We start from the raw sequence: 13,737 nt of genomic DNA, 5'->3' as shown, positions 1-13,737 counted from the left end.
AGATCGAAATCGCGATCCGCGTCTGGCAGTTTCGACAGAATACAGACCACTTCGAATTATTTTATTCGATTAAGCTAACGTGCCTATCACGTTGAGGTTGGCTACGCCAGGATTCGTTTTCAGCAAGTAGATATCCACACAAGTAGACCTTGTTGAAAAATACGTAATCCTAAAATGTAGCATCGTGCTACAGATGGCGTTCACTGTGCCGTTTGTAGTATTTCCTCAACTATTTAAAGCAATTTTAATTTATTCGTTTCTTGGAGCAAAACATTTTGAGTATTTGAAACATTTTAATTTGTTTTATAAGATTTGAAAACTAACTATAAAAAAAAGAAACATTAACAATGTTTGAAAATAGAACCTAGAAGAACGTTCACTGATGTTACTGACTAATGCGTTGGAGGAAGAGTTAATTTATGCGTTGAAAGAAAGTTTTTGAGGTTGCCTAACTCTCGCATTTTACCGACACTATTTCCTTTAAATGTCATGATAAGCTCGCATGTCTCGGTAAACAGAAAAAATTATGCTCAGAAGAATTATTAAAAAGTAACGTATCAGATTTTGTTGTTAAGGAACCTTATTTGTGATATGCCGACGCAGGGACTTTATGGCATAAACATTTTCATATTTTATTATACCTTTTGTGTAAATTATATTGTTATTGGACTTAAATATATTTCCGAAATCTACGGTCACGTAGGCAAATTCGCAGAAGCACAAATGAGGGTTTATCCCATGCTTAGTATATTGTGCATTGATATTACCGTCAATAACCTCGTTATTGGGAGGGATAATTTGTCGATTTCGGAATCTAGTGTACAAAATTTTAAGTTTGATAGAACAGTTCTTTTGTAGACTCGCTGAGAGTAACTAGAGTTTAGTTATTTTCATAATACATTAATAAAAATCAATATTTATAATAAATTAGAATAGGTCGTAGTTGTAAGTTGTACAATAAATTCGTTATATTTACAACTCGGCGTTTCTATGGTCCTTCGAGTTATATATGTGGTACAATTGTACAAAAAGTTCGAATCAATAATTTGAATATTTCGAACGTAAAAAACAGATTTAATGAGCAAGACCAAGGCCTTACACGCAGAACTAAGACGAAGACCAAGATTATATCAGCAAGACGAAGACTAGAAGTATTTAAGCAAGACCAAGACCGAATAAGTGAAACCAAGATCAATATCAAGGCTGGGATCACTTTAATTTAATATCTAAAGGCAGTGTATCGCCATCTATCGGGCATACATCAGTAACAGAAAATATCCAGCAGTTAGCGATATACTGCCGCTATTTGGATATTAAATAATATATTTTGCAATAGGTAACTTGCTACAGAGTTATATAAATTAATAATTAATAAGGATAAGTGCTTGTACTTTAAATTTCGTGTTACCATCAACATTGGCACACCTCCTAAAACGTATTATTGATTACTCCCAGCGCTGTTTTCATCGATGAGGACATCAAAAGTGTTTTCCTCTCTTTGTTAGCGAAACAAACGAATGGGCAGTAATTTGAAAGAAAAACAGCTGCCATCCATTTTTGTATACATTCATCGTCAGTAACAAATTAATATTAATGGAATATACGAACGTTTTCTATTCAGCTTTAAAAATAAATGAAACAGAACAGGATATAAAAATAATCCATATTTCCACATAGTCGAATGCTACGTTTGGATTTAATTCATTCAAATAATTTGAAGTATGTAGGCAATGCATCCTTTATTACCGATTACTGTTTGGGGAAATTGAAAAAATGATGTATGTTATGAATGGAATAAATACATTATAATACACATAGATTTTGAATGTCATGCGAACAATGCTCAACACAACCTAATCAAGCAAGCAAATTTTTGGCCCGGGGATCTGACTATGTATATGTATGTATTTTTTGGGATAGCTGAATTCATATCCGAGGTCAATTTAAGCTCAACACGTCAAGGTTTGGCCATAACCTCAAAAATACTTCAAAATTAATTAAAAACGTAAAAAAAACATTTCGGTCTGGGGGTCTGACTATGTATATCGTATATTTTCGGGGTCGCTGAATTCAACTACGCGGTCAGTTTAACTCCAATACGCCAGGGTTTGGATATAACCTTAAAAAAACACTTCAAAATCAACCAAAACTGTTAATCCTGATAATCCCAAACGATTTTAAACCTAAAATCCGTAATCAATCTACTCTTCCACTAAATGAAATACTTGATAATCCTTTAAACTTCTAACTGTTCGCTCAGTTTCTCGGACCATGTCATCATTTTTAAAATAAATCATTATTAGTTGGATGACTTGCTTCAATATTAGTTAACAATAAAAAATTAAATTTTATTAAATGTTAAAACTTACAAATAACAAATGATGTGAAATCAAACGTACAAAAAGAACGTTAATAACGAAGAAAATCATGCACTATTCAAATTGTTTCAGCAGTCGTAGTCGACAGGAGGAAGGGAAAAAGAGAGAAACCAAAACTATCATTTCATTTTACCATATAATCAATCTTTTTGTTGTTAGTGCTTAAACTGAAACAATTTTTTATGAAGTAGTTACTTAGATGAAATGTGATTTTATTTTATTGTGCGTAAATCTTACCTTGCAAGTGTTAGATAGAGAAACCAACGACTTAATTAATACTAATTTAACATTAAATCGTATTTCTGATGCTCAGAAGCAGCGCTTCCATTTTAGCATCTTTTAAACATTTTTGAAAAGATTCAGTAAATCGTTAGGTGCAGGATTGGCAATGAGGAAGAGCGTGCTAGACGCCCGAAAACGTCAACAGTAGACAAAAACATTGATGAAGTGAAGTAAATAGTATTGGCCAATCGTCGAATCACCGTTAGAGAATATATGAAATCCTACGACATTGTTAGTTACTGGTGGATTAATATGTAANGCGACTCGAGTCTCTCGTTCAGAGACGCTAAACAGTTTTTTTGACAGTCTCTCTCAGCGACACCAGAGAGACTCGATGAGAGACGGAGACTCTAGTCTCGCTTTTAGAGACTCTCAGAGACTGAGCATTTTTATCTCGGGAATGCGCTTACAATTATAAATCATAATGGCCGGCAATGTCAATTACCTTCTTAATTAAAAAGATATCTGATAAGCGTATCACTAATAATTATTTTTGTTTCTTGTTTGTTCCGCCTAAATTTCCAACAGGGTTTCCACATTTAATTATAGCGCAGCACAAAGAAACGCCAGTATGTTTGCAAAGAGACTTGAAATATCTTTAAAATAATGTGTCATCTGACCCCCCGCGTCATTTAAGGTTATTAAAGGGGTTTCCAACCCCTTTAGATGGGTAACCTTACATCCATTAATTTTCAATTAAAATATGTCCCCTTTGAAGGAAAAGTTGGCCTGTTTGCTATTGAAAATTTTCCAAGTTCAAAGTTTTAAATGCGACACCCTGTATGATGTCTAGTTATGGCAGAACGTATATCACCATCGACTGATATAATTTTTTTTTGTTTAAAAAATAAAACGTAGTCGTTGTCATGCTTTGAAGCATTTGATAAATTCATAAAGCTCATAAGAGCACATGATGAAATTGCGTGTTTTTAATATTCTTTTATATTGTAGGTACATTGCCATAAGTATACTCCCTTGTTTGAAACCTAAGTACCGAAACTTTGAATTGTGTGTTATGGGTATTTTTCATTAATTTAAGAAGTTAATGTTGTATATGTATACATTATCCATAGATATTAAGTAAAAGCTTTCGTAATATTAATTATTTTTTTTGAAAGACTTTGAAAGTTTTCTTACCTTGATAATACGTTGGATTCCGAAGCACGCGAAAAATTTTTTGCGTTCAACGGGGAAAGCGACGTGTCTTTTGACGTACAAATTGCTGTAACAGAAAAAAAGGTGAAATACTAAGGGGGAAATAATAATAAGTATATTTTCTTTGGAAAGTTAACGACTGAAATAGCTACAGTAGAAATCGGTTATAACGAACACGGGTTATAACAATCGACATTTTAAGAACAAAATTACATTCCATTTAAACACGTGTTATTCATACTTGTGGATAAAACGAACATATTCATAACGAACGATTGACTTTAGCGAACGTTTTTGAAGGGGAATTTAATAAGTTCGATCGCCTGTAATTAACTAATTTTTCAATGTTCACTAGGGTGGTCGTTAAAAATGAAATTCTTTCGGACCCCCAAAAAAATCCTTCCTTTTGACGAAAAACTACGGGAAAAATTTTGCTTTTTGATTTTTAATAAAAAGAACACGTGCCGACGGCCAATTGAAGTTCATTTTTCGATAAAATTATANGACAGTCTCTCTCAGCGACACCAGAGAGACTCGATGAGAGACGGAGACTCTAGTCTCGCTTTTAGAGACTCTCAGAGACTGAGCATTTTTATCTCGGGAATGCGCTTACAATTATAAATCATAATGGCCGGCAATGTCAATTACCTTCTTAATTAAAAAGATATCTGATAAGCGTATCACTAATAATTATTTTTGTTTCTTGTTTGTTCCGCCTAAATTTCCAACAGGGTTTCCACATTTAATTATAGCGCAGCACAAAGAAACGCCAGTATGTTTGCAAAGAGACTTGAAATATCTTTAAAATAATGTGTCATCTGACCCCCCGCGTCATTTAAGGTTATTAAAGGGGTTTCCAACCCCTTTAGATGGGTAACCTTACATCCATTAATTTTCAATTAAAATATGTCCCCTTTGAAGGAAAAGTTGGCCTGTTTGCTATTGAAAATTTTCCAAGTTCAAAGTTTTAAATGCGACACCCTGTATGATGTCTAGTTATGGCAGAACGTATATCACCATCGACTGATATAATTTTTTTTTGTTTAAAAAATAAAACGTAGTCGTTGTCATGCTTTGAAGCATTTGATAAATTCATAAAGCTCATAAGAGCACATGATGAAATTGCGTGTTTTTAATATTCTTTTATATTGTAGGTACATTGCCATAAGTATACTCCCTTGTTTGAAACCTAAGTACCGAAACTTTGAATTGTGTGTTATGGGTATTTTTCATTAATTTAAGAAGTTAATGTTGTATATGTATACATTATCCATAGATATTAAGTAAAAGCTTTCGTAATATTAATTATTTTTTTTGAAATATGAACAATTCTCTTAAAATATCTTGAATTTCAGATATTTCCTTGATATTTTGACATGGGTAAATGATTTTCAATTAGGAATGAAAGCCTCGATTTCAAAGAAGACAATCCCCAAAATAGTACACGCGAAATAGCATAGAACATTGTTTTCTCTCGTATTACAGTGTGGCAAATTTTAAAGGAACAGTTGCTGCATCCTTATCATTTGCAGCGAGTGCAGCTACGAGAGAATTTCTGTCGGTGGTTTTGAAAAAAAGTGCTGCATACCCTAATTTTTGAAGTGAAACTTCTATATAAACAGGGTATTACGATTATTTTTGTCACAAAAAAGTGTATGAATTTAATTTTTAACGACCACCCTAATGTTCACGATTTATACAATTTGGGGTGTGTTCTTTAATGCTTCTAGAAAGGTCTTTAGCTAGAATGTTGTCGAATATTTAGAATTGACCTCAATTTTAACGTTCTACAGTGAACTGGACCGGATGAATTCAGAAAGTTCTGAAATGTTCGAGGACGTTTGAAGGCTGGAACTGGGTTCTGACACTGAACTAGGACATTTTCATATATTTCGAGCAAAGTGTCCTAAATGAATTTCCTATAGTAGATATGTTTCGTAATACGGAATAAATGCTGTGGATTCTATGAAATATTTCATTAATTAAAACGGAAAATGTAACTAAAAAACCCGAAATAACCACAACGTACGTAAACTGAATAAATAATTAAAATACTTACACTGATACATATGCGGTGGTGGAATGGAGGAGACTAGAGAAGTTGAATCCGGATCCATGTTTCTCCCTTCGACCGTAATAGTTGGAGTTCCTTCCGTTGTTGAATCCGAAAGATTACCACCGACCGATGTAGCTCCGCTTTCTCTGTCCGAACTGACCCTCACTCCCGAATCGGCGCTGCAACTGCCCCGGTCGCCAGGAAGTAAACCCAAACTTTGATGTCCTGACAAAATGCCGCCGGAACCAGGAGTTACGGCACCACCGTTGGCACTGTGTCGTGGCAGTGAAACTAAAGACTCTTGATCCGATACACAACCACTTGAGGCTAACTGACGCCGGGCCTAGTGGAATACGAAGGCTACATTTAATTCGGTCTAGTTGGTTTAAATTTTGACAAGAAATTAAAGTTTATTTGTTCCTACTGAAGATTAGTTAATGGTTAGGAATGTTGGCGAATTAGATGCTGAATGTGATATACAATACACACATGTATTGTTTTAAGTATTTCTATTCATCTGCGTTATGCATCACATGAAGTTACTATCAGATGTATAATGTTGTAACCTAACTCATAAAAAATCGGGAAATTACAGGAATGTAAACTTTTGACGTTATAGCAGTTTAAACCAAAGTGTCTAAGAAAGTGCATATATATAAAGGTGTAACAGTAATAAGTGCTGAGCTTGCAGAAGGTGATAGAGAGCTAAAACATGAATATTAAGTAATGTTTGTATGTCTTAAAGTTCACCATTTTCGAGAAAAATGTAGCTGAAAGTACAGGTAAATTCGATTTCGGCACTGTTAAAAAAATACGGCCCCCAACGCTGCATTCAATAGCCTGGTGACTACTAGCATTAGTGTAGTACTTGTTTTGTATTTTTTTACTTATGTATTTTTTATTTGTTAAATTAGATTAAGTGTGATTCAAGGTGTTTATGTTACCAGCCGACTTCTAGTACTTAAACCTTGTATGAGACAATCGATGTGCAGTTCAATAAAGTAATTCAGCAATAAACAATAATCATTCCTGCAGGTTAGTCGCTGTAGAACAGTTGTTGTTACAATAATGTGACATGATACGTATTTATGGGTTTGAACCATATTGCCGCTGTAGGAACGAAAGCCTCGATCTCAAAGAAGACAATCCCCAAAATAGTACACGCGAAATAGCAGAGAACATTGTTTTCTCTCGTATTACAGTGTGGCAAATTTTAAAGGAACAGTTGCTGCATCCTTATCATTTGCAGCGAGTGCAGCTACGAGAGAATTTCTGTCGGGGTATTACGATTATTTGTCACGAAAAAGTGTTACAGCCGCGTGGAGGGGGCAGACGGTATATCGCGTGACGAGAGACGGCAGTGCCTGAGGCAGAGAAAGACTGGTGGCGGCGGAGAGAGGGCGACGGCTGTATTAAATGAATATAATGTGTAGCCGCGCGAGGAGAGAGGAGCCCGCTAGAGTCCTAGCGGCGTGTGCTGTGCTCAGCTGTTGTTTTCTTACCTCTGTCCTCCACGTGGCTGGGTATCATTGCCTCGATTTGCGGTCTGTGTAAAAACCAAATCATAATTCGCAGTAAACCTGTGAAAATGAAATGTGTACTGGGAGACATAGCAGAAGTGAAACTTCAACGGATAAGTGGAAAAACGAATCGCAACAAAATTTTCACTTGATGTTTTACGAGCAAGTTTTCAAATTGGACAAGTACATTAATAATCTGCCCGTAAAACTTAAAGTATAAATTTTGTTGTGATTCGTTTTTCTACTTGTTCGTTGCTATTTGTTTTTCCACTTGTCCGTTGAAGTTTCACATCTACTGTGTGTCCCAGCACACATTTAGTTTTTTCAGTACAGGCACATTTGCGTCACGCGGGATTGAATTCACAATAATTACTATTGGAGGAACGCAAATTCGAATGTCGTACACATCCTTCTCGATTCAAGAACTGCTTTCGGTAAATGTTTTCTGTATAGTGTGGCACGTTTACTTGCAACCACCCCTTAAAAGGTTACTTGCCTCGAAAATTTGCCTTTGTAAAATTATGATGCTCATTTACCGACTAATAAATACATAACTAACATTTTTTTTTTAGAGTTCGTACATTAGATAGTGCTGTCTGTAATGTACTTATTTTATTACATTACATTACATTACATTAAGTGTAGTAGTAAATCACTTATGTTTACCTTAAACGTACGAAAATCGGCAATGTTTACATTCTCCGTCCATGTAGTTGTAGTGTATTTTTAGCACTACGCTATTCGGATGACACATGCTACCAATTCACGCACAGGACCGATTTTATATTGTAAATTCTAGTGATCTTATTAAACTTTTTTGTTCTTAATAACGTTGCTGAACTCTACTTGCGATTGTTTATTGTATTTAGTTTACATCTTCCAAAGATCGGCACTTACTGCTGGTACACTTTGTATAGCTAAGTTTTGCAAAATATGATCAATGGCTGTAACAAATGTACTTAGTGGCTTTATGCAAAATTACATATGTATGTAGTGCTTGTAATTAGCTTTGATGACGGTTAGTGGTTGTGAGTTTATAATAAGAGTTAGTTCTCAACAGTCGTGTATGTTTCAGTAAATTGTTTAGAGTTGTTCAAAATGTTGGAAAGAACTGCCTTAATTATAAAGTTGCCTGAGGCGATTTCTGAAGTAAATTCTAGAATACCTCATGCAGTGTTTGTACAAGTTGATGAAGTAATTTTACCAGCAAAACGTTTGTTAGCAAAACTTACAAAATATATTGCGTACAGAAGACAAAACTCGACCAATGTAGGTTCTCTTTTTGCTAACATATTATAATTTCTAACAGTCTGCTAGACAGACAAACCAAAAATTGGTTCCAATAAACTCTAAAGCGATTTTTAAAGAAACAGTAAAGTTTAAAATTTTTTCCTTACAAAGTGGTTTTGGAGATTGACTAAGTGATGCATAACGCGGACTTTTCCCAAAGATCTTTGCTAACCCGGGTAAGCCTAGGATTGCTTCCATTGTTAGCATATCAGCAACAAATAAAATAGGAGGAAAATAATGCCTACAGGCCTAGGCACAGACTTGGGGTATATCAAGGGAAAACATCAAAAGTTTAATTATTTTACTGTGTATTAATAGAATTTATGCCTAAATGAAATCTAAGAAATTATTTTTTATGAAATTTTCAGTGGTAATTGAATTAATTAGGGCAATGTACAGTAATTATAGAAAATTTTATCTAATAATCTATACTCATTATTAATAATATGTATAAAAACAAATTTTGACAATAATTAGCATTTATTTGCTGCATTTTGCATATGAAATACGTTTACATATACTTCGTTTACTTTCTGTAGCGATGTGACCTTCAGTTTGACCGGCGCAAAGTAGAAAAGAACAGCACTAGACCAGAAAAGAAAGGAGACAATTCTCGGCCAAACTCTTAACCGGTGAGGAGCGTATAATCCGTACAGTACTGCACGGAAAAATTTGATCATTTTATCCACTAAAATTGCATTGCTTAAATGTGCTGTTATTGGTACCATTTACTATTGAAAATATCAACGAGATGTTTATTTATATTTGAAGACATATTAAAAGCTTTAACGCTTGTTTTCGACTCGCACTACTATTCATGATTACAAAAATTTTGGCAGGTACTGTATGAAAAAGCATGTTTAATGAACAAGAGTCGAGAGTATACTGAGCTTTTCTCTCCCTATCTACGATTTTCCCAGCTCGCATCCAAGACATTGGAAGGGGCACATCGCTAGAGAAAGTAAATGAAGTATAGTTAAATACTTAACCATTTGTCAATACAAGCCCACTGTTAGACCCAGATATGATATTCTTACCCTCGTCCTCCACTTTTACAAATAGTTTTTGAATACCGTAAATCTGAATAATTAAACTAATAAGTATTGTTTTCTTGAAGATACCCTAAGAAGGCGAAATATCCATAATGCAATTACTTTCAGTTATACTAGAGATGTGATTGATTTTGGGCTTCTGTATTACAGTTTTCCATTTTCAATTATTATAAGGCCGGTTGTCTACGAAGCCGATCAAACTTTTGATCCGGCGGTTTGGAGGGTGATTGAACGTTCTCATTCCGTATAAATTAAGTGACGCACAATAAACACACTTATTCATCCGAAGAGGGCGCTGTACTTGAAGATTCAACGAAAAACTGTAATTATATTAAATCGACCATTTCGTAATTGAACGTTTTTTTTCCTTAAGAAAGACATATTAATGGCTACAAGTCGCGGTTAGCACTACTAGCATATCATACACGTGCAGCGGAAATGAGTTTTGGCAATCATGGACAAGTTGACACGACACACGATATTTTTGAAAGCATACATTTGGTTACATTGAATATACGTGTCTTGTAGTATTTTTATCGCACGATTTGTTAATACAAATCAGAATATGTTTGTGACATTTTTTACTGCAACGATTTTAATATCGGATCGCATTAGTGTGAAATAAATCGTGTCGTTATCGCACTGTGTGAAAGTGGCCTTATCGTGCTTACAGCGTCTTGCCGCAACCGCCATAAGTCGGTCGCGTATGCGGTATGCGTCGGCCGACTTGTATCGGATTGCGTTGTGACAGTTGATCTCCTATTTGGTATTTCATACTCATCAGCTACTAATGTTTTTATGTGGGCAGACCCTCTAGATTACGCCGGAGTGAAGGGCGGAAGACCCTCACAGGAATTGTAGATGGTTCGGGTGAGATAAACGAGACGGGTGAAATGAAGACCGAAAAGAGTGGCAAATTATGTGTAGAATATTGTTACTTCAGCATTTGCCTAAGTGAAATGCGAATATTAGCTCAGGATAGGAAAGAGTGGAGGTTCAACCACTCTTAGGACTAACGACCTTATGATGATTTGCCTAAGTGATCCACGGAAACCATAGAATTTGAATCACGGCAGATGGACCTGGAATCGAATCGGCGTTTTCCCAAATACTAAACCTCTAGACCACGTCGCCCCGTCGTGATAGTAGATATTACTACACTTATTTACATATATTTGCCCCATCTGCATCGCCCTACGGACATAGCGGCATGACCTAGAGGTTTAGACTATTGCTTAGCATTTGGGAGCACCCCGGTTCGATTCCGCGTTCGTCTGCCTTGGTCTATGGTTTCCTTGGATCATTTAGGCAAATGCTGGGGCATAATATTTCAAAGATAATCTCTCATTCTCTTCTGTCTTCATTTCGTCCGTCTCATCTTTCTCGCCCGAACCACCACCCACTCATTCCCACGATTCTTGGAAGGAGGCTGAAGAGGGCCTTCCGCCCTACCTTCCGTGTAGTCCGGAGGGACTGCCCGCCCACCAGAATTTATGAAACACCCAAAAGTTTTTTTTTCGCCCTACCGTCTTACTGTGGTCGTTCCAAGGTTCTGACTTCAGTTTGATCGGCTATGTGGCCTACCGACCTTATACGCAGCTGCTCCGAGTGCGTTTTAGAAAAACCGTAAACCCAAATTAATACTTATAATATAAAATATGTTAATAAATATATTGATTTTCTACTTTGAACTATGAAGTAACTAACAGTTGATCGGAAACAAAAGCATTCACGACTGGCGTTATCTAAATAATGCCCGATATTAACAGTTAGGTGAAATTTATTGTAAATACACTTACAAAAATATATAAACGAACCAAGAGCTTTCTTATTAGTTGTCTTACTAATTATTAATCGTTAATAGCAAGTAGTGCCTTTATCATTGCATATTTGAATGAGAATTCAAAGAATGAAAAGGGTTTATATTCTCGTCAACACCATAGATGTTATATATGTAGATATACACCCACACACACGTGTTATATGTAATAGAAAATGTTAAAAATACCCCACACGTAACAATAAAAAATTAAATTTTATTAAATGTTAAAACTTACAAATAACAAATGATGTGAAATCAAACGTACAAAAAGAACGTTAATAACGAAGAAAATCATGCACTATTCAAATTGTTTCAGCAGTCGTAGTCGACAGGAGGAAGGGAAAAAGAGAGAAACCAAAACTATCATTTCATTTTACCATATAATCAATCTTTTTGTTGTTAGTGCTTAAACTGAAACAATTTTTTATGAAGTAGTTACTTAGATGAAATGTGATTTTATTTTATTGTGCGTAAATCTTACCTTGCAAGTGTTAGATAGAGAAACCAACGACTTAATTAATACTAATTTAACATTAAATCGTATTTCTGATGCTCAGAAGCAGCGCTTCCATTTTAGCATCTTTTAAACATTTTTGAAAAGATTCAGTAAATCGTTAGGTGCAGGATTGGCAATGAGGAAGAGCGTGCTAGACGCCCGAAAACGTCAACAGTAGACAAAAACATTGATGAAGTGAAGTAAATAGTATTGGCCAATCGTCGAATCACCGTTAGAGAATATATGAAATCCTACGACATTGTTAGTTACTGGTGGATTAATATGTAATATTAATTTGAAATCATTTACTAGTCATCAAATAACTAACAATGTCATAGGATTTCATATATTTAATATATATATATATATAATTAAGTTAAAAAAAATCGACGGATCGTTAACCTTGTAGGTCGGTTGGTCGTGGTTGCTGTTGTCACCTCTCGTAGTTTAGTGGTCAGAACATTGGTGCGTAAAGCCAAAGGTCCCGGGTTCGATTCCCGGCGGGGGTGTGACAACAGTAACAATTATTCCCTCATTAATTTGAGGTAGTTTGTAGTGGGTAAATAAAAAATCGAAAAAATGATTTTAAATTAATATTGCACCGTTAGAGAAGTTGCTGAGAACCTAAACATACTGACTGACTCCTGTCATTCGATTTTTAACAATGATTTGGGCATGAGACGGGTCGCCGCGAAATTCATACCAAAATTGCTCAGTTTCGACCAAAAAAAGCATCGCATTAATATTGCTAAGGAATTGTTGGACTCTGTTCGCGACGATCCAAATTTGCTGCAGAGGGTCATAATTGGTGACGAATTATGGGTTTAAGCTCAATCATCTCAATGAAAGTTGCTTTACGAGCCAAGATCGAAGAAAGCACGTCAAGTTAGGTCGAATGTGAAGGTTTTGCTTATGGTTTTCTTCGATTGCAGAAGCATGGTGCGTCATAAGATCTTGCCGCAGGGTAGAACGGTCAGTCAATAATGATGCCCGTTTGCACCGACGTAAATAAGTACTACTTAGCTTTAAGTAGTTCTTAAAAGACGGAATTGGTTTGCACCGCAAGTTAAGTCGCGCTTAAGAATCGAAACAGATGCTTAACTTTAAGCACAGGATGTTCCTGACTTAAGCATTGCTTAAGCCTATCGTAACAATTTCGGCAGTAGTTCGGCATTTTTCGCCGTAAGAAAATAACATCGTTATAGTAAAGAGGTTATTATCATGTTACTATTAAATAATAAAATAAACAATATAATAATTATTAAATTAAATTATCATTAAATGGAAGTTGGTGTGTGTTATCATTTATGTTATTGTATTGCAATGTACGGATTATTTACATTCCAAGAGTAGTAATTAGTATCTGATGATATATTAGAAATTTGAAAATGTACACAATTTAACTGGAGTAGTGATAAGAACGCCAATAGCTAATCATTAGTAATAGAAGGTGAACTAATAATATACAATAATAGTACGTTTTATCAGAAGTTTGGTTTTTATTGAAAATAAACACTTTTAGATTACACTTAAGAGTTCATTTTGGCAGTTGGCGTTAACAGTTAAACTCCTGTAGTACTGCTTTTAGTTGGAAAAGGTTTGTTTATACGAAATTCAGAAGAAAATTGTCTCTACACTATACCAATTACAACTAAAAATTGTTTCTAACATCATATCACTAATATA

At 35.1% G+C, this 13,737-nt stretch overlaps 1 protein-coding gene across 5 annotated transcripts in view; it reads right to left on the bottom strand.

The window, feature by feature from the left end:
* Nucleotides 1-13,737, bottom strand: part of LOC108742767 (kazrin) — a 129,343-nt gene that overhangs the window by 68,248 nt on the left and 47,358 nt on the right. For all 5 annotated transcript variants that reach the window (XM_018478079.1, XM_018478080.1, XM_018478082.1 and 2 more), the window contains 2 exons: nt 5,875-6,214; nt 3,798-3,882 (listed from right to left, as the gene is read on the bottom strand). In XM_018478079.1, coding sequence (XP_018333581.1) covers nt 3,798-3,882; nt 5,875-6,214 — 425 coding nt within the window. The remainder of the gene's footprint in view (nt 1-3,797; nt 3,883-5,874; nt 6,215-13,737) is intronic.

The sequence above is a fragment of the Agrilus planipennis genome, unplaced genomic scaffold (assembly GCF_000699045.2).
Source record: "Agrilus planipennis isolate EAB-ADULT unplaced genomic scaffold, Apla_2.0 scaffold368, whole genome shotgun sequence".
In the NCBI taxonomy this organism is placed as follows: domain Eukaryota; kingdom Metazoa; phylum Arthropoda; class Insecta; order Coleoptera; family Buprestidae; genus Agrilus; species Agrilus planipennis.
The sequence above is the reverse complement of the archived record's forward strand: the minus strand, read 5'-3'. Positions and strand labels throughout refer to the sequence as shown.